The sequence below is a fragment of the Pangasianodon hypophthalmus genome, chromosome 8 (genome assembly GCF_027358585.1).
Source record: "Pangasianodon hypophthalmus isolate fPanHyp1 chromosome 8, fPanHyp1.pri, whole genome shotgun sequence".
Classification (NCBI taxonomy): domain Eukaryota; kingdom Metazoa; phylum Chordata; class Actinopteri; order Siluriformes; family Pangasiidae; genus Pangasianodon; species Pangasianodon hypophthalmus.
The window spans coordinates 24,626,236-24,645,730 of record NC_069717.1 but is presented as its reverse complement, the minus strand read 5'-3'; the positions used below and the strand labels follow the sequence as shown (position 1 = coordinate 24,645,730).

General features: G+C 37.3%; 1 protein-coding gene across 1 annotated transcript; it reads left to right on the top strand.

The window, feature by feature from the left end:
• Window positions 1-7,502: 7,502 nt before the first annotated feature.
• Window positions 7,503-17,453, top strand: prlhr2a (prolactin releasing hormone receptor 2a). The gene is made up of 3 exons (XM_026925742.3): window positions 7,503-7,614; window positions 13,607-14,109; window positions 15,538-17,453. The coding sequence occupies exons 2-3, from the start codon at window positions 13,637-13,639 to the stop codon at window positions 16,178-16,180; spliced, it is 1,116 nt and encodes a 371-aa protein (XP_026781543.1). The 5' UTR covers window positions 7,503-7,614; window positions 13,607-13,636; the 3' UTR covers window positions 16,181-17,453.
• The last annotated feature ends 2,042 nt before the right edge of the window (window positions 17,454-19,495 follow it).

Genomic DNA, 19,495 nt, shown 5'->3' with positions numbered 1-19,495 from the left:
GAACCATATATAATGGTTTTGATCCATCAGACACAATCATCTCTCACCGTGATATAATACACTGGGAAACTCCTTGTCTACAAAAATGGAAAGAGACTGGAGATAATCCTGCCCATGTCCTATCCAGCACACACACAGCCAAGTATTTTTAACAGTTTGTACGTTCTGAGGCACCATAAAGAGAGAGATAAATACACATGGATATCACAATGCAATTCATTTTAATTACAAATATGATAGGGGGCCTTTGTAGGTGTAGAGTTCAGCCATCTACAGACCCAAAGGTGAAATGAAGTAATTTAATTTCTTGTTACTATGTTAAAATACATTAAAGCTGCTGGATGTAAGAATTTAGAAGAATTATGAAAAAAAAAAAAAAAAACATGAAAACAAACTGTACACTGTGCCGAGTACCAGATAAAAGAGCAGAACCTCTTGGTTGCGCCCTGTAATCTCTGTTACATAGGCTCTGGGCACCTTTGATTACGATAAACATGAGCTATATATATATTTAAAAAAAAATAACAGTGTAGTGTGCCTGTACATATTGTGCCTGTGCCTGATATAGCCAAGTTTGAAATACAAAAATACACAGAAAAACATTTAAAAAAAAATCTCCCTTTAGTTATTAGCCACTATCATGAGTTCTACAGAGTATTGTCAGACTCTTTCACTCACCCATATGCTTTGTGTATTCTCTCATGTGCTCTCACGTTCTTTCTCTCCTGATTGGCTGCAGCTCCTGCCAATCACCATGTAGTTGAACTTCTTTCACGTCTGATGTATCAGAGCTAGCTTATGATGTTTGTATAGAAATTTTTCATCGATTCTGTTTGACATTTCTGACAAAGCTCTGACTGAGAATTACTATTACAGGATTGTACTATTGATCTGAACCATGTTTCCTAAAGTGTCTATAATTTCTGTGTATAATTGAATGTGGTCAAAGTGATATTCACTTTTTACTATATAGTATAACGATAATTATGGTGTGATGTAGTCCTGTATTGCTACTGCAGCATGCAGCTTTGCAAAATGTCAGAGGAGATTTAATCAATTATAAACCTATTGTTGAGTTATTTAAAGAAGGAGTGAGTCAGGATATTAATCAAATCCTCAATCCAAACATATCAAACACTGTTAAATGATTGCACCACAGCCACTATTGACAGAAAGATCCTTTTCAAGATACTGAATCTCCTGGCCTTTGCCATATCACATGACACATTTTATTAACAAATGTTCTCTGTATTCAAAACATACACAATTTTCACCATAATTAAATTCAGTCAGTTTCACATTTACAGATGGGGAGAAAAGACAATTTACAAAAGGGGGGAAAAAAGTTAAATAAATCAGTTTGGCTCCCGGTGGGCCAATGGTTGATTGAACAATGAAACAAATCTCAGGGCTGATCAAATCAAACTCTATTTGATTCAGAAAAGCTGAAACATTGCACCCATCAGGTGACGCATGTTCATCGCGCCGTCTGTGTCATTTCATTTTGTGGGCCTGATGAAAACAGATGAGACAAGACTATGCTTTTCAGAATAAATACTGTCCTCTGAGCAAAACTTTAGATGTATACTGATACACACAACATGAATTTATTCATTATCAATCTCTTGGAGACAGGAGTCATTCATATCTCCTTTCTCCAACCTTACAAATACTTCAGGTTTTGATAAATGCTGACCTGCCAGCACAAAGGTTGGCTATTCATTTAACATTCTTTATAATTAAAAGGTCAGGTGGATGGTATTTGCAAGTACAGATCCTGCATAACCTGAATAGGCTTGTGTGCATTTATTCGCTGCATGAAACCTTTGTGCCAATATAATGACAACTGTAACCAAGCACAGAGATTTGCCATCAGTGTGTTTAAACCTTCATCTGGTCCAGAGCCTCTAAATCCAACACAAAGGCCCCCTAAATGTGATGGCTCTATTAATGAATGATTCATTTCCCTTATACATATGAACAATGTTCAGCATTAATCGCTAATTCTGCACTATTCATCATTAAAGAAGTATTAAAAAGATAACATAATGATTTGAGTTCACTGATTCAATTTCCATGTCCAAATCCAAGAAACTGAAAGTTAACACAATATACTGTATGTTTTTTGCTTTGCGTCTAGTGCTAAGTTAAACTTTTCAGTTTGTATGAGGGAAGTGCTAAGTATCATTTCAAAATGAGAATAATTAGCATCTCTATCTAGCAGTATGATTCAATCCAGGTGAACTTGACCAAAAATATTACTTGTATTAATTCAATGCAATTCATTGTTATTGATACAGTTTTTCTTGAATAATATACAGTGTTAAGCACGTTTGCAAAAATCCAAGTGTAGAACTACATCCCTACAACAAGAAAAGCCAGTGGAAAAGAAAAGCTCAGTGAGACAACAGGAGGAAGAATAAGGACGAAACCTTGAGAGGAATCAGACTCAAAATGCTGCCTACTGCTTACTTTACAAATATGTTTACAAAGAAGTGAAATGGGAAAAATAGTGGTCCAGGATCAGCGTCCTGTCCAACACCCAACTTTTCCCCAGATCTTCGTTAACATTTCCAAATTGATGACAGTCAGTTCAGTAAACTCAACTGCCAGGATAGAATTAGAGATATCTTATTTACAACAAAATTTTGATCTAGAAAAGATATATAAAGAGGAATAGCTATATATGATCTTAACTGAGATCAAGTAGAGATCATCCCCAGTTGCATCTCTGCTTGCATTACTTGACATTAGTTGGTCGTTTGCTACTGTCTCAGTTCTGTGGTGACCCTGAATCATGACTGAAAGATTTCTCATATTTGATTCATTCATTTTCTAGAATCTTGGAAATGAAGTGGATGTTTGATTTTGGCTTATAGTATGAAAGCTGACAAGGGTCAAGGTCAGTTTTTTAATAGATAGCCAGTAGAGTTTATTATTTTTAACAGTGGTTCGATTGCTTCTGGTAGTAATTTCTTTGAGAAAGTGTGTAGGTATCGGAGTCCACACACTGATGATTTTGAAGAAGAGATCAATGAAATTAATTAACTCTTGGACTTCGGTAAAAGATTCTAATCACTCTACTGGTATAATTATACTGGCCTCTATATAATAAGGTGCAGGGGCGCATGGTGGCTTAGTGGTTAGCACCTCTGGGGTTGGGGGTTCGATTCCTGCTTCTGCCCTGTGTGTGTGGAGTTTGCATGTTCTCCCTGTGCTTCAGGGGTTTCCTCTGGATACTCTGGTTTCCTCCCCCAGTCTAAAGACATGCTTTTGTAAGCTGATTGGCATTTCTGTAGTGTGTGTGAATGTGTGTGTGTGATTGTGCCTTGTGATAAGTTGGCACCCCGTCCAGGGTGTCCCCCACCTTGTACCCTGAATTCCCTGGGATAGGCTCCAGGCTCCCCGTGACCCTGTTTAGGATAAGCGGTACAGAGAATGGATGGATGGATAATTAGGTGTCGGATTGACTGGGATTAGATTCACACTCTGAATATTCTGTCTAATGATTTCATTTTTTAAAAAATGTTAAAAAAAAAACTTAAAATCATCGCTACCACAGACAGCAATCCTCTGTGCTGGTGTCTGTGGCTTATTCGTAGTTAGCTTCGTGGATCAAGTGAAGTTTATTTGAAAGCAGAAGAAAATCTAAAACAGTTTTTCCTCCACTAGTGTATAGCAGATATCAACAGGTCAGTGTAGTTCAGTAAAACTACAAAAATAAAACAACCAACAAACAAACATCCAACAAGGTTGCAAATGTTTGCAAGGTTTATCAGATTTTATCAGAAAAATAATGAATATTAATACACAGCTGTCTTTGCTGGTTCGGTGTGTGTGTGTGTGTGTGAGAGAGAGAGAGAAAGTGACTAAGTTCATCTATTTAGTTGTCATGCCCTTGATGAAATAATGCTGCTTCTATACAGTGTGGCCATTCACAGTGTCTAAATCAAAAGCCCATTGGTTGTCCCATTGGTTGTCAGGACATATAGGAACATATAAATTGTTATGAGGACATACATGCCTACACATTATTGAGACAGCACAGCATGCCCATAAGACAGAGCATTGTTGTTGAGAATGTCTAATATGTGAGTAATGGATGTAGCTTCATTCTTCCATTATTACAGCCACAGGTTATACGAATAATGATGCTGAATTCTATAAATTGTACTGCAATGAGTGTGTCATGACTGTCACTGTGGGTACTATAATGCCTCTGAAATCTAAAAGAGTTACCATACCATCTCTGACATATTCTGCTACCCAGCTGCCCTGCCTAAAAATCACTTTGGGTGTCAGAGTGAGGACAAAAAAAATCAATGCCATTCAAAGTCTATCAATTGATTTGTCTACAGAGCAGCAGAGAGTTAAATCTCTCATCCCTCTTGTGATAATGTCACACTAAAAAGCTATCATTCCACACTGATCTCAAATTAAAAAATCATCGTCCCTAAAATCAGCAGTTATAATGAACCAATCGGTAAGTCGAGAAGTGTAGAAAAGTGTAAAACTAACAAGTGCATTTCAACCCTAAGAGAATGAAGTGGATTGCTGTTAGCCTTTAGTAGTTCCTCAAAGAACTGTTGTCTCTGAGTTTCATCAAAGTTGGACCTGGAAATTGGAAATGCCCAATGACTTATTGCTATCTCTGCCGATCCTAGTTACACTGGAGTATTGGTGTATTGCCCTATTAAATAAAGCCAACATTAAGAAATTGTTGATGTATCAAGATGAGAACTTCCATCATCAACTTACATTGACTGGCATTGCTTGCTTCCTGGTAACTCTAATATTGGCAGAGTCAAATTTGTCTTTTTTGTCATTGTCATGGGGGTCTTTAGGATTGCTCTTTGTCTGACTTCCACCCTCAGATTTATTCACCAAGGAAGGCCTTTTTGGGAGCATTAAGTCCACACTGACATAACCTGAAGTTCACTAAAGTACACAAGCCCATTCACCACATCAAGGTCTCAATCCATGAAATTGCTCACTAAAAAAGAGAACAAATAAATGGCTTACCTGTTTAGCAAGAAAAACACTAAAACACCATCACACCTAAATCCATTTTCATTATAGACCATAATGATTCTCTTATTCTTTCTCTCTCCGAATCGACCGCCTGTCAATGATTAAAGCCGGGTCTTGAAGCTGTTTGACGTATTTAAGCTGGTGTATGATGTATGAGCACAGATCAGCAGACCATGTACTGTGCATAACTCAGCACATCTCTACTGGGGTACATTCATTACACATGTTTTTCATATTTCTTTATTCGTCATTATTAAATGAAAATCCCCCTGGAAAGGGTATTATAATGAAGGACCCCATTTTGACTAGCAGCAGCACTGTGTCCCAAATACATAGTAGATTCTGATAGAGTGTCTAGCAATCTTTCCTAACCTTTCTGGAATGTAACAAACCTGAAAACAAGTCAATCTGATAATATAATAGGTGGTTATTTGGTGGCTCGTACAGTATATACAGTATACACCATTATTTGTGCACATATAATACAAGTTTTATATTATACCAAAGTTACCAAACTATTCACATTAAGACTCCATGGCACTGAGGCAGCTGTCAGGTAAGCAAATTGCTTTATTCACACAAATGATTCAACCAAATCTCATGAATTATTCAGAAGTGAATTATAACACAACAACGTAATGCAAGTACTTCAGTTTGTATAAATTAAACATGAGATTTCACCGTACCGTACCAAACATGTTCTGAAGAATCAGCACGTAGGCTCTTTTGTCCTGTGTCATTTCTGTAGTAAACACTGATTAACCTTTCTTAACCTGCAAGTTTTTCTCTGACTATTGAAAGCAAGGAAAAAAGAGATTAACTTTCAGTGGTGACTTTGTATCATGCTGGCTCATTCTTACAAAAGCCAGAATGTTAGCAATGCCAGTACATCCATCAAAAGACGAATCCTTGAATTATCAGAAGAGAAAATGTGTGCTATGCATACTGAGCAGAGTTTTCAGTCAAGCTGCGACTAATTAAATGTTCTTCGGTAGGCATTATTGTAATGATGAGAGACAACGATTAGAGTTTGACATAACCACCATGGGTTTGGTCTATTCAAATACCCACAAAGCTAATCAGGTGAACGTAAAACGGATCAATAGGCATTGATTCAACATGAGAATTTTCAGTAATCAAGCGGATTAGCTAATCAGAGCCCCTGTCAGACGGATTTCTGTGTGGATGATACACAGGATATTCTCCCTAATTTTAACAGTCTCATTATCTTATGGACACATTTTATCCTTTTAGAGACAGAATTACCCGTTCTCTCTAGAGATGTGAATGAACTGAATTCTTTTTTTTTAACCCACTCCATTTTTTTTCTGAACACAAATAAATTAAATGTCTTTTTCACTGCACTTAACTTCCACAGGGCTGTTGGTCAGACACAAATGGGGTTATATGCTGTTTATTAAAACAAATTGGACCATAAATTGTAGCCTAAATGTGGTTTAAATTAGAGTACTTTAGTTCACACAAGCTCTCCTTTGGGGGAAAAAGTACTTATGGATGTTTCTACAACTGGGATAGCATTTGAAACTTAAAAAACTTTTTTAAAAAAATTGTAATAACCCATTTCAGCATTTCAGGTAACAACAACAATCTCATTTTGTACGTATATATATACATATACATATATATATATATATATATATATATATATATATACATATATGTGTGTGTGTGTGTGTGTGTGTGTGTGTGTGCATGCATGCGTGTGTGTGTGTGTGTGTGTGTGTAAATTAAGTGTTGATTTTTTGTAGAGAATTAGCCATACGCTATCTAATGCTTATCTAGCATCCATGCTAATGGCTGGATGACTTTAACGACATAATGCTAATAATTTGCTTCATTTTTTAAACTAATAATTTAATTTAAAGCTAGAATTTAGGTAAAAGGTTGTACTCAGTCAAACTCACAACAGCACTGAGCATAAAGAACTTACTTTTCTTCCTGCCATGATCTCCAGGAAAATCACATGACGCAACTTCCGGTTGAAGGTGTAACTTCATTTCCAGATCTTTAATAAGAGTTAATGTTTTAAGGTACCAGAGTTGAGTGAATGACTAAAAGGTGCTAATTTTTCATAACCTGTAATGGATGACTCATGGAAAAGGGTGTTTTAAATATGAGATGTTAAGTGGATTCACAGATGTATGGTGAAATATTTTTGAAGTATTGTAATTATAATATTAATATATAAATTCCTAAAGAATAATAATAATAATAATAATAATAATAATAATATATTTTATATATTCATTTACTTATTTCTGATGATGTATGTTTATATTTATTTGCATGTATGCTTACGTTTGATCGATTTTTCAGTTTTGTTTATGTTATTTAGTTAATGTTTAGTTAATGTTTAGTTAATGTTGTAATCTTATCCGCAGTGGCCGCGCGCGAGGCTCTGAGACTCCGCCTCCAGCCTCGCGCTCAAAGCGGGAAACCTGCGGGGCGCGAGGACGCGCGCGCGGCTCTCAAACAGCGCGAGCGGCACGGAAACCCGCAGCAGGGCGAGTCAAACACTGTTCATCTGGGTTTTAAAGGACATCTGTGACGAAGCAGCTTCAGGTAAGCTCACTATAAACACTACATTTATGCGTCATGGAATTAACTGCTAATGAGAAGAACCAATCACAACACAGGCTCAATTTAATTACGACTAATTATTAGTTATTGTTTAATGGAACTACAGCTATATGATGAGTTATTATGCAGCATGTTTTCTTTTTTTTTTGCCATAATTTGTGAAACTATGATTACATCTCATCTTAGTCCTCATCTTAGTCATCTCTTATATATATATATATATATATATATGTGTGTGTGTGTGTGTGTGTGTGTTATATATGATTAACATAAATCCTATTTATTTATTATTTATGTTTTTAACTCTTCAAAACACATGATCAAGCACTGATTTTATTCCACAGTCATTCTTCATGGTTATGGATGACAGGTGGACGTCCCAGGTTGTTAAATAACTGTCTAATAAACTCTGACAATCTGTTTCCAGCTTGTCCATTAACTCTACTTTCAGTGTGTTTATAAGAACTACGTACCATCTGAATATCAAACTTGAGCAACTTGAGCAATTAATTGCTGCAGTATACTGCAGTGTGAAAATAGATGTTTCTGTCAGCTCTGTTTAAGTGAAGTCTGGTTTGATCATGCTTTAAAAATCTTATAATAGTGCCTCAACTCTAATTCTCACAAGATGGCCAAAATCCTGGTGTAGACACATGTGCAGGTGATATACGCCAATATTCCAGAACCACACTGATATTAAATGCCACTATCTTCTAAAACACACACACATATACATACATATATATATATCATGTTATCATAACACACACACACACACACACACATACATACATATATATATCATGTTATCATGATCACTTTTCATGCATGTTAGATTTGTGTTTTGTGTTTATATATATATATATATATATATATATATATATATATATATATATATATATATATATAAATATATATATATATATATATATATATAGTACTTCATTTTTGTGTGGTCCATATACTGTGATATTGTGATATGAAAATGTTGAATCATGTGAACCAATGGGCATACATTTGCAAATTTTATCCCATTTAGTGTGTTTATGTATGGTAGAATGTCTTTAAAATACTTATGTCTAAAAAAATAATTTTTTAAAAGATTAAAGTAACAAAACTTAGATTACTCCGTGTGGCTATTCCATAATTCATTTAAAAAAAATCACAGAAGCACCTACACGTTTACCTTAAGGATTCCAGAGTTTATGAATGCACAAATTGGAAACGTCCCCTACTTTGTATGTGAGCACCTACTCCTCCTGCTGAACTGGTGGCCTGCATTTACATGTAGAAACCTGACAGGCTTTTGCACACAACTGTCAGTGACCGAGAGGAGCTATTTTCAGGTGATAATTTTGCTAATTGTGAGGCATCGTGGTGCAGCAGATAGCGTTTTCACCTCACAGCTCTAGGGTCCCAGGTTTGATGATCATGAGCTCATGTTCCTGTCTGTGTGGAGTTTCAAATGTTCTACCATGTCTCCATGGGTCTCCTCTGGGTATTCTGGCTTCCTCACACCTCCCAAAAACATGGCAGTAGGTGGACTGTCTAACATAAAATGCCCCTAGGTGTGAATGTGTGTGCGTGTGTGTGCGTGTGTGTGTGTGTGTGTTTGTGTGGTGCCCTGTGTGGATTGATGTCATGCTCAGTGTCCCCGGGATAGGCTCTGGATCTACTGCAGCCCTGCCCCGGATAAAGCTATGACTCACGATGAACAAATGAATGAATGAATGAATGAATTTTTATCAGTCTCATTTAATCAGTCTGATCACTGCAGGTGAGTTTTTATAGATAAATAAAATGTCCTGCTGAAAGGACTCTCATCTTAGAAGTGAACAGCTTGTCAAAACACACTCAAGAGTGAAGCCAATCCACATGTCTGATAAACACCCATTAAGTGAAATGAGTTTAAATGTTTGAATCAGAATTATACTGGGAAATATCTGATCTATTAAGGAAAAATGCTTGCATTACAGCATTGTCAAACAATCCCTGCAAGCTTTTTATTTAATTTCTACCCAGCATGAAGACTCTTGGAGCACATGGATGGAAATATAGTGGGAGAGAAAGATGGGCTGTTTTGATTAGTCAGTATCAATGGGGGCTTTAGGAGATACGAACACTGCCTATAGACTAGTCACATGTGACCTGCCCCTCTCCGTCTAATTTATTTTATTGACTCTCCCAGGATGAGTCACTGGAGTTTCACTGGAGTTAATGGTGAAGGACAAATTTGTGTGGAAATAAAGACAGGAAATGCAGCACCTGTAAATGGACATTAGGCTACACATGATGAGGAGCACTGATGGAGCAGCTATAAGGAAGCCATCAGCTGGCAAATTGGAAATTTGCTTCACAGGTTTATTTAGTTGTATTATATGTATAGTAATATGATGCATTATGACAACATAGAACCATTTTAAGTTTTAGTACCAAGGGGAAAGAAAGTAATGAGAAAAAAAATTACAGTATTTCAATTCATATTTCAATTTGCATGTGTAAATGACAAACGCTCCACTCTTCTAATGCGTTCTGTGTGGTTTAGTATTATATCAGGATTCAATTATTTCTAATCAGCTGTGAAATTTTGCTGTTTGGAGTCCAATCAATGTTATTTGTATGCAAGCAATGGCAGACACATTCAGAATTAATCCATTTATTCTATCCTGTTTTTTTTTTTTTTTCAAATAAAGGAACCCAACTGAGACCAAAGTCTTTTTCACATTACATCAGCATTAACAACCCATCACATTAAGTCATAAAGAATGCAGAGAATATAAAACAGGGTTGTTGTTTTTTTACTGCTTTCTTCATGCCTCATCACATCACGCTTTGATGAGCTTTACTTAAAAAAGACATTAGTGAAAGTAATAAATGCATATTTCCAACAGCGTAAATGTCATTAGCATTGGCCTTGCGATATCAAGAAAGGCACACAGGTCAGGGGTCAACGGCATACTCAAGGTGCCTGAAGCAAAATATATCAGATCATTTTTTGAACACATTATGCTGTGCTGCATGGTAAAATGTACAACTCAGTCACGAATGACTGATATCTGATTATGATGCAGCCAACATGCCACACATTGAAATACACTTTTGTTGCAAAAGGGCACAAGTAATCATAGAGGCCAAAATTAAAAATTAATATCAATTAATTTTCACCCTAGCAGAGAGCTTTGGTGTAACTTTGGTGACAGAATAGCATAAATCTCACAGGCTTAGCTAAAAAAAAAGAGAGAGAGAAAGAGATTAATTAATTTTTTTGCTGCAGGCATTTGTCTGAAAATTAATGAAAGAGTTTAGCAGTTAATAGCCAAGGGAAAGTACTAAGTTTGAGATCACAGCAAAATATAAGCCTTTCAGAAAATGTGGCCTTGGGAGCTGATCAGGGCAAATGAGAGTCTGATGACAGAGGAAGCCCTCTGAAATTCTACTGAGCAAATAATGGCTACAGGTCAGGTCTTTTTTCCCGGTAAACATAATCACACAGGATGTAAACCCCCTTAAGGTGGAACAAGTGTATTTATGGGACAGAGTATCTTTTGATGTTGAGCACTTCCAGAAGTTCCATGTAGCCGTATATACCTCACTGTACTCTCAAAGCAATAGCAAGCTATTTGGCTTTTCGGCTGAGAGTCAGATGTTTGAAGAGACTGAGCTCAAGGCCAACTCATAAGACTGAACATCTTCAAAATAATGTATCCAATTTTGCACTTTTCAAAGCACATATGTTGTGCACAGGTGATGGAGAGGAATGGGTATAATAGAAAAATCATGCCTCTGGCCAAACCAGGGTAGAGAAATAAGATTTAAAAAAAGAAACAAACAAAAAAAAACACACAAGGCATCACACTGTTACAAGTGGACAGACAGAATAAAAGCAAGAAATAACAAGGAAGGATCTGTTGTAGTTACATGTTGTACGTGTTGAGAAATTGCTAACAAGGAATCATCTAAACAATTTTATTCCAGTGTTGCTGAATTCTTGTTTCTGATTGGTCAGAAAGTGTTGACGAATTTTCTATAACAGCAGCAGCTCTAACAGTAGCTCTGACAGCTTCTAGGCAAATTACAGGTTTATATTAATGCACTTGTTGTAATATGATATCAATTCTATAGTAACAACTCACACAGGGACTTGCATTGTGAATGCTCTATGTATTTGTTGATCTAGCTTCCTGTAAGGAGATGTTTATTTAACATTTTTGGAAGGAGTATCCATTGTCAGCGGAAGTAAAGCTCTATTTTTTTTTAGTTTTTCAACACAGGAAACTATTAAATTAAATATAACTATAAATGGATAAAAAGCATGATGTCATTCCATCCATCCATCCATCCATCCATCCATCTGTACCACTTATCCTACACAGGGTCACGGGGTAACCTGGAGGCTGTCCCAGGGGACTTGGGGCACAAGGTCGGGGACACCCTGGACCGGCTGCCACTCCATTGCAGGGCACAATCGCACACATAATCACAATACAGAAAATTTGGAAATGCCAATCAGGCTACAATGCATGTCTTTGGAATGGGGGAGGAAAGCAGAGAACCTGGAGAAAACCCCCAAAGCACAGGGAGAACATACAAACTCCACTCACACAGGGCAGAGGCAGGAATCAAGCCCCTAACCCTGGAGAAGCAAGGCAACAGTGCTAACCACTAAGCTACCATGCCCCATATGATGTCATTCCTTAATAAATAAAAAATGATCAGTTTTGGCAAATGGTAGAAGAGGAATAAAACAATTTGGGGCACGCATTATTGGACAATAATCCAAAGTGTAGGGTGGTATCAGTATCTCTGCTGTGCATCAGGTCACATTACATCACCCCAGGATTATTAAGAGCATGCAGACAAGTGTTTTTAAGTGTTCCCTTAACTAAGCAAAAACCAAATACCACCACTACTGTGTTCCATTTAGGAGGAAGCTGCCCTAAAGAAAGGTCACTGAGATCACAGCGAGGGCTTGTAAAGTTGGTAAGAAAAAAGGCAGACCTGCTGTTTGCTTTTCAAATCTTTTGCATGAATTACTTTGATACCTGCAAGTTCAGATTTAGTGAGTTAAAAGTAAGTTTGTAAAGTTATACAAGCATTACTTGACAGCACTTTTCTAAACAACACTTTTCAGCAGGATCAAATAGTGGATAACCACTCCCCCTTAAAATGAGTGTTCATGAGCAGAAAACTAAACATATCTTCCACATTAGAAATCCTGATTAAGCAGACAATTATAGCAGGATAAAATATGCTAACCTTATGCAAATAATACTCAACAGCTTTTCTAGTTCTTTGCTAATCCCAATAAACACAATTGAAGTCACTAATGGAAAAAACACCATCAGTGACTGTCATGTGGTTTTGCCCAAGAGATTGGCTAGTCAATTAATCTGTCAGTCATTTGCTCAGTTTGTAATAGAGTGGGAGAGAATGAGCTGGCCATTTGCATTACAATCCAAACTATATGCAAATATTCATCATTGTAAATGACATATCCATAAGTCAAACAATTCAATGTATGCTGATGTTCATTGTAGGACACGTTTTTCGTTCAGCACTGTCATCCATGCTATATATCTAAATCAGATTAATGAGCATGAGCTCTTTCAGAATCCTACCATCTGTTACGAGTTAATGATTTGTACACCTAAGCCCTGAATAAAAAGATTAAAACAACAATTTAAGCTGCTGAATCTTAAAACCATCTCATTGCATTCAAACTGTCTTTTTTGCACATACTTCCTGTCATCTGTTCAAAAATTGAATAAGGTGGCAATATTCATGCATTCTTGTGGCATAAAATGCATTAGCACTCGACACCACTCGCCCACTCAGGACACATCCAACTGTTTTACCAGTTCCTCTGGGGTTTCCAGAACCATCTGCGAAAAAACTGAAACTGACATCCACGCTCTTGGGTTTTAAAGTTTTGGCTCAAATGTAGCTAAACAAATTCCTTTCTCTCCAACTCCAGGCCAGTGATCCTGCCTTCCAGCTTTCAAGCATGGAGGCCAGTGGCAGTGGTTGGCCAACTGAACCCATGACCTCTTGCTTCTTGGGCAACATCACCACCGAGAACTCCAGCATGGGTCGGATATATGAGGTGGCGGTGCAGTCCGCGAACGGCTCGGCAAAACGCAGTCCACAGTTCGTTGGGGTGGAGCTGCTCCAATCTTTCAAACTCCTTATCATTCCTTGCTATACACTGGTAGTGCTAGTGGGAGTTTTTGGGAACTATTTGCTGCTTTATGTCATTTGCCAGACCAGAAAGATGCACAATGTGACTAATTTTTTCATTGGGAACCTGGCATTCTCGGACATGCTGATGTGTGCCACTTGTGTGCCGTTCACCCTGGCGTACGCCTTTAACCCTCGAGGTTGGGTGTTCGGAAAATTCATGTGCTATCTGGTGTTCCTCATTCAGCCAGTGACTGTGTACGTGTCTGTGTTCACATTAACAGCAATTGGTGTGGACAGGTAAGTGGGAATTGTTATTTAGATGTATCAGAGTAAATGAGAAAGGTGTCATTATTAATATAAATTTGACAGGTTTGATTAAAAAAAACAAGGGAATAGCCATGCAAACAGCCACTTCAATAAAGCTTTTCGTGTCTTCGTTTTTCATTGTCATGAATAGCCATTCAGCATATGCTATATATATGCTATATATAACTTAGACAGAGGTTGCTCTCTTGATTAATGATGAATGCTCTCCTGATGAATGCTCTCCTGATTAAGTATCTGGATCTCAAGATCTCCTTATCCATTTTTAGAAATGTAGTTTTTAGGTTCATTGAAAGTTAAAACGTAGTCATCTCACAGCAAGAAATGGTCTATTCTTACAATAAATACAGTACAGTCACTGGAAAAAATCTTAAGTTTTCCTACATTCACAGCTGGAGGGAACATTTCAAACTCAGCGCACACTCTAACCTTCTGGGCATGTAGGAAACCTTGAGACATCTTCCGGGAGTATTATTTTTATTCCAAGCACTAGGGGTGTAACCAATACATTACTAGGAATGAATAGATAATATGAATCAAATACAGATGCAAATAGGAGGTGCGCTATTCTTTTTAAACTTGCCAGAATGGTTCACAGGGCATCTGGTTGAAACTAGACAAAAAAGGGAGGTTTTACCTTCATGCAGGCTTGAGTTAGCGGAAAGATATGCTAGTTGGACAAAAAAAACCCAAAAAAAAAACAGACTATGTTCACCAATATGAACATGCAGCCCTGCACGATGCTTTTACAGCATCCTTAGTAACTGCCTGGTCAGGGTCACAGTGGTGTAAATTAGGCTACTAGATAGGCTACTTGATAACGTAAATGTAGTGTAACTTTAAAACTCGTGTAATTCCATCCCATATTATTATTCTGTTATTCCCCATAAAGCACATTGTTCAGAAACTATATGAATTATTTGGTAACTACAGTAAAACTAATAGGAAAGGTATGTAGTTGCGAGCATGAGGAATATTATGTTTGGACATAAGTTTAAAGCATTAATGTACATAATAGCACATTAAGGACCACTGTTAATCTCTGGACACATTTGCATTATTTGTACCTCGAGGAACAAAATGTACCTGTATAGTATCTTTTTTTTTTTTATTTAAGAACTGGTCCAAAAAGCTGTGTCCTTTGTGTACTTTTGTGTATGATCCACTTGAGAAATAATACATGGACAAGAATAAGCAAATAACTCAACTGGGAATGAAAGAGAGATAGCACAAATGTTTAAAATATCAACGAAACTTTAGGCTCATTAAAATGTTTACTAACTGGACAGAGGAATTCTCAGGTAAATTGTCTTACATTAACTGGACTCCACATGAAATTTATGCAAACTAAATTCCTGCATGACTTAGTAAGATTTTCCAAACTTTTCTATTGCCCTTTAGATACTATGCTACTGTGCACCCTCTGAAGAAACGCATCTCAGTCCTGGCCTGTGCTTACCTACTTTCTGGCATCTGGATCCTCTCCTGTGGCCTGGTGGCTCCAGCTGTGGCCCACACTTACTATGTGGAGTTTAGAGATGAAGGCTTCACCATTTGCGAGGAGTTCTGGATGGGCCAGGAGCGTGAGCGGCTGGCCTATGCTTATAGCACACTCTTCATCACCTATGTCCTCCCGCTCTCAGCACTTTGCATCTCATACCTGCGCATATCTGTCAAGCTCCGCAACTGCGTGGTGCCCGGACACCACACACAGAGCCAGGCGGAGGCACAGCGGGCACGAAAACGCAAAACCTTCCGTCTAGTGACATTGGTGGTGGCAGCGTTTGCAGTCTGCTGGCTGCCCATCAGTGTCTTCAACGTCCTCCGAGACATCGATATCGACTTGATTGACAAGCGCTATTTTCTGCTCATCCAGCTGCTGTGCCACCTGTGCGCCATGAGCTCGTCTTGCTGCAACCCCTTTTTGTATGCGTGGCTGCACGATCGCTTCCGAGCAGAGCTGCGAAAGATGTTCACATGCCACAAACGCATTGGCATTGGGATACCCACCAACAACTGTACTGCTGCCAGCGTTGTGCTCTGACAAACAATGAACCCGATGAAACCAATCCGAGGGAGTTAATGCCACCAGCAAAAAAATCTGCAGTAGTTACTGGTAGATGCACAGGACAAGGTTTGGGCAGTGTTTTGAGACACAAAACATGTCTGTTGGTAGTATGGCCAGAAGTGTAATTGTATTTCTACAAGATTTGTCAAACCCAAACTTTTCTATTAATGGTACAGGCTCACAATTAAAACTCCCAATCAAAACTTATCACCCAACTTATCACCTTCTGATAATATATCTGATACCTTGAAATTGTGATTCTGATACCTTGAAATTGTACCAAGAGTTGTTTTGCTGGAAGAGAATTAAAAAAATATATTTGCAGACGTTTTTGTCAGAGAACTGTGACCATTACAGAAAATCAAAGGACAGCCTTTCTTTTAGAAGTTTGGTGTGAAAAATGTAGAAAGAATGTAAGGCAGTCTGGATCTGCCTTAACACCGTGCTGAATGTAATGATGGGGAGTAATGATACACTCTGGTCACAATTTGATTCGATTCATGATACTTGCGTCACAATTCGAATCGATTCTCAGAATATTACGAACAAAATTTTTCTGAAGAAAAGTAAGGAACACTCCTTACTTTTAGAAAAGGAGAGAACTCCTTTTTTATTTCTAAATCATAAACAATGGAAAACAATGTGAAATAGAGCTCCAAAGTCGGCTAAAATGCCTGATTTCCACTGCCTCTTTCTCAGGCACTGTAGATCGCAGTGGCCTGGGGTTGGTGTCGTTTGAAAGCTACTGAAGAGCGCTTTTTAACAGTTATAATGGGATTGTGTAACCATATAACCTATAATGTGTGTCAGTCCTTGTGATCCTGAGCTATTCGTCAGCATGCTCTCTATATGCAGGGTGTCCCAAAAGTCTCTGTACATAGGGGAAATGAACACTTTTTTATCAAAATGTAACTTTATTTACAAAACATTCTCTACGTGATTGCCATTTCTTTGTAAACACACACAGAGTCGTCTCTCCCACTTATGATGAACTCATGTTCACACATCTGGTATTATGCATGTAATTTTTTGTGCAACATGTAAATTCATTCTTACTATACTACCTGTACACATATCCTTAATGCTTCTGCCATTGCCTTCACCTTGCACATAGTTGTATTATATCTGTACAAATATCTATTTGTTTAAGCCTATTGTGTCTACTGTACAGTGTTAGATATTCTCTCATATTATTATTATTTGTAAATTTTATTATTATATGTCTTGCCATCTTATTGGTATGTGTGTTCTGGAAGCTTTATACCAAGTCAAATTCCTTGTGTGTGTGAGCATATATATATATATATATATATATATATATATATATATATATAAACTAATTATGACATTTGCTAAAAAGTGTTAATTTCCCCTATGTATGGAGACTTTTGGGACACCCTGTATTTTAACTCTGTGGGCTGCACAGATTGGGATCTTTAATGTTCAAACAGTATAAAATCATTAGATGCATAATAAGTAGAATGCTGATTTCCACAATGTGAATCGCACATTTCTACAATGCACATCGTCCCATTTTTGCATCGTGTAACTCTTTTTGTAGACATTCATTTTCTTGACTCCTAAACTCTGGAATAGTGTTCCAAAGAACATTAGATGCACCAGTTTAATAAATGTTTTTGTTTGTTACCCTTGGAACTTATTTTATTAAATGTTAAGGTTTAATGATTTATAGTTATTCACACTGATTTACATAATATGAATTATCATGATTATAATTATTGTTATAAATAATTATTATGCTTGATCTGTCTAGATATGCCAAATGGGGCCTTTTCATTTTCATGCAAAACATCATTGCACACTTGTATATGAAGACTGAGACATGATTTGTGTACACTGCACACGTTGTGAGCTTATTATTATAAGGTTCTTCCCGGGTTATGAAGGAATGTAACATACTGTAGATGCTTATAATACTAAGGTTATGACCTGATTTTCATGGAGATTACAGACAATGGGCTGTCTCTACTGAATATTCTACAGAGCTGAAAACAATTGCAAAGTAGCTTTTTTGTTTTGAATGCTGTAGAAAGTGAACTTGAATGAATTGCTATATCAGTAAGGAGCCAATCAGATACGTCTTGTCATCGCTGTATTTAATTCCAACATTAACGTGCTGTACAAATAGATGTGAAGTGCAATGTGGCATTAATAAACAATGCGCAGATATATACTCTTTTTTATGTCTGTTAATGTCATTGCTGCTTTGTCACAAAAATTTAGGAAATAGCAGATATATGATTGCAACTTCATAACAGAACATTTTGGAAAAAAAAGGAAAAATAAGCTACAATGATCTCTGAAAGCTGTGCAAAAAAATAATTATTTTTCTTTTGGTCTGAAATAAAAGGAAACGGAGATATATGCAAATAGACATGTTTTTATCTTTTTTTCATGATTCAATCACTTTACAAAGCAGCATCCATCTAGAATAATTGGCACATGTTCTTTTTCCCAGCTGAACCTAAGTGCTTAAGATGCCGTGGAAGTGGTAGCCGCCGCTTGAGAAATGAAAGTACAATAAATAAACACTTATTTATCAAAGTAATAGAACAGTAATGGTATTCAAAACCCCTCTCGGGCCACAAGAATCTATATGATTTTGCTTGTTAGATGTCAGCATTACTCCAAGCAATTCAAATCACCCATCTAAGCCCTGGTATTATCACTGTATCATTACATGTGGCATTTCTACTTGCAAGATGTGTCTAAAATTGCTTTTGGCCCCCAGTAGCAAGATCAGACGGGTCGCCAATCCCAAAATCCACAGCATGCAACTAAATGGCTAGGCAGAAGGATCAACACGGTCTATAGTCTATCATGCTGTCTGAGCACGTTAACAGATGCATGTCATGACCACAACACAAAAATAAGAGGCAACAAGAAAAGAAAAGGAAAGGAAATGTTGCCATGGTGACTCATTCAGTTGCTCTTCCCTGATTTTTTTTTTTTTTTTTTATCCCCACTCAATCACCCACCATGTGAGAAGCACTTTTTTGATGATGTGCCATACGGGTGAATCAGTAGATGCCAAACAAGCGAGGGAAACTTGGATAATAAGGCCAGCGACTCAGGGACAGCATGATGGAAACAATGTGAATTAAAAACGGTCCTCATTGCAGGCCAGGGGAAAGAAAACACTCTACATGTTTATGACTTCTCTCTCTCTCTCTCTCTCTCTCTCTCTGTGGAATCCAGCATGCAGTCTGAAACCCTTTCAGCTATGTAAAGCAGTTGCTGTTACTAACACTGACTGTGAAATTGCCTTTT

Coding starts and splice junctions, on each gene's coding strand:
- prlhr2a (XM_026925742.3), top strand. CDS start 13,637: ATGGAGGCCAGTGGCAGTGGTTGGCCAACTGAACCCATGACCTCTTGC. Junction 14,110..15,537: donor ACAGCAATTGGTGTGGACAG/GTAAGTGGGAAT, acceptor ATTGCCCTTTAG/ATACTATGCTACTGTGCACC.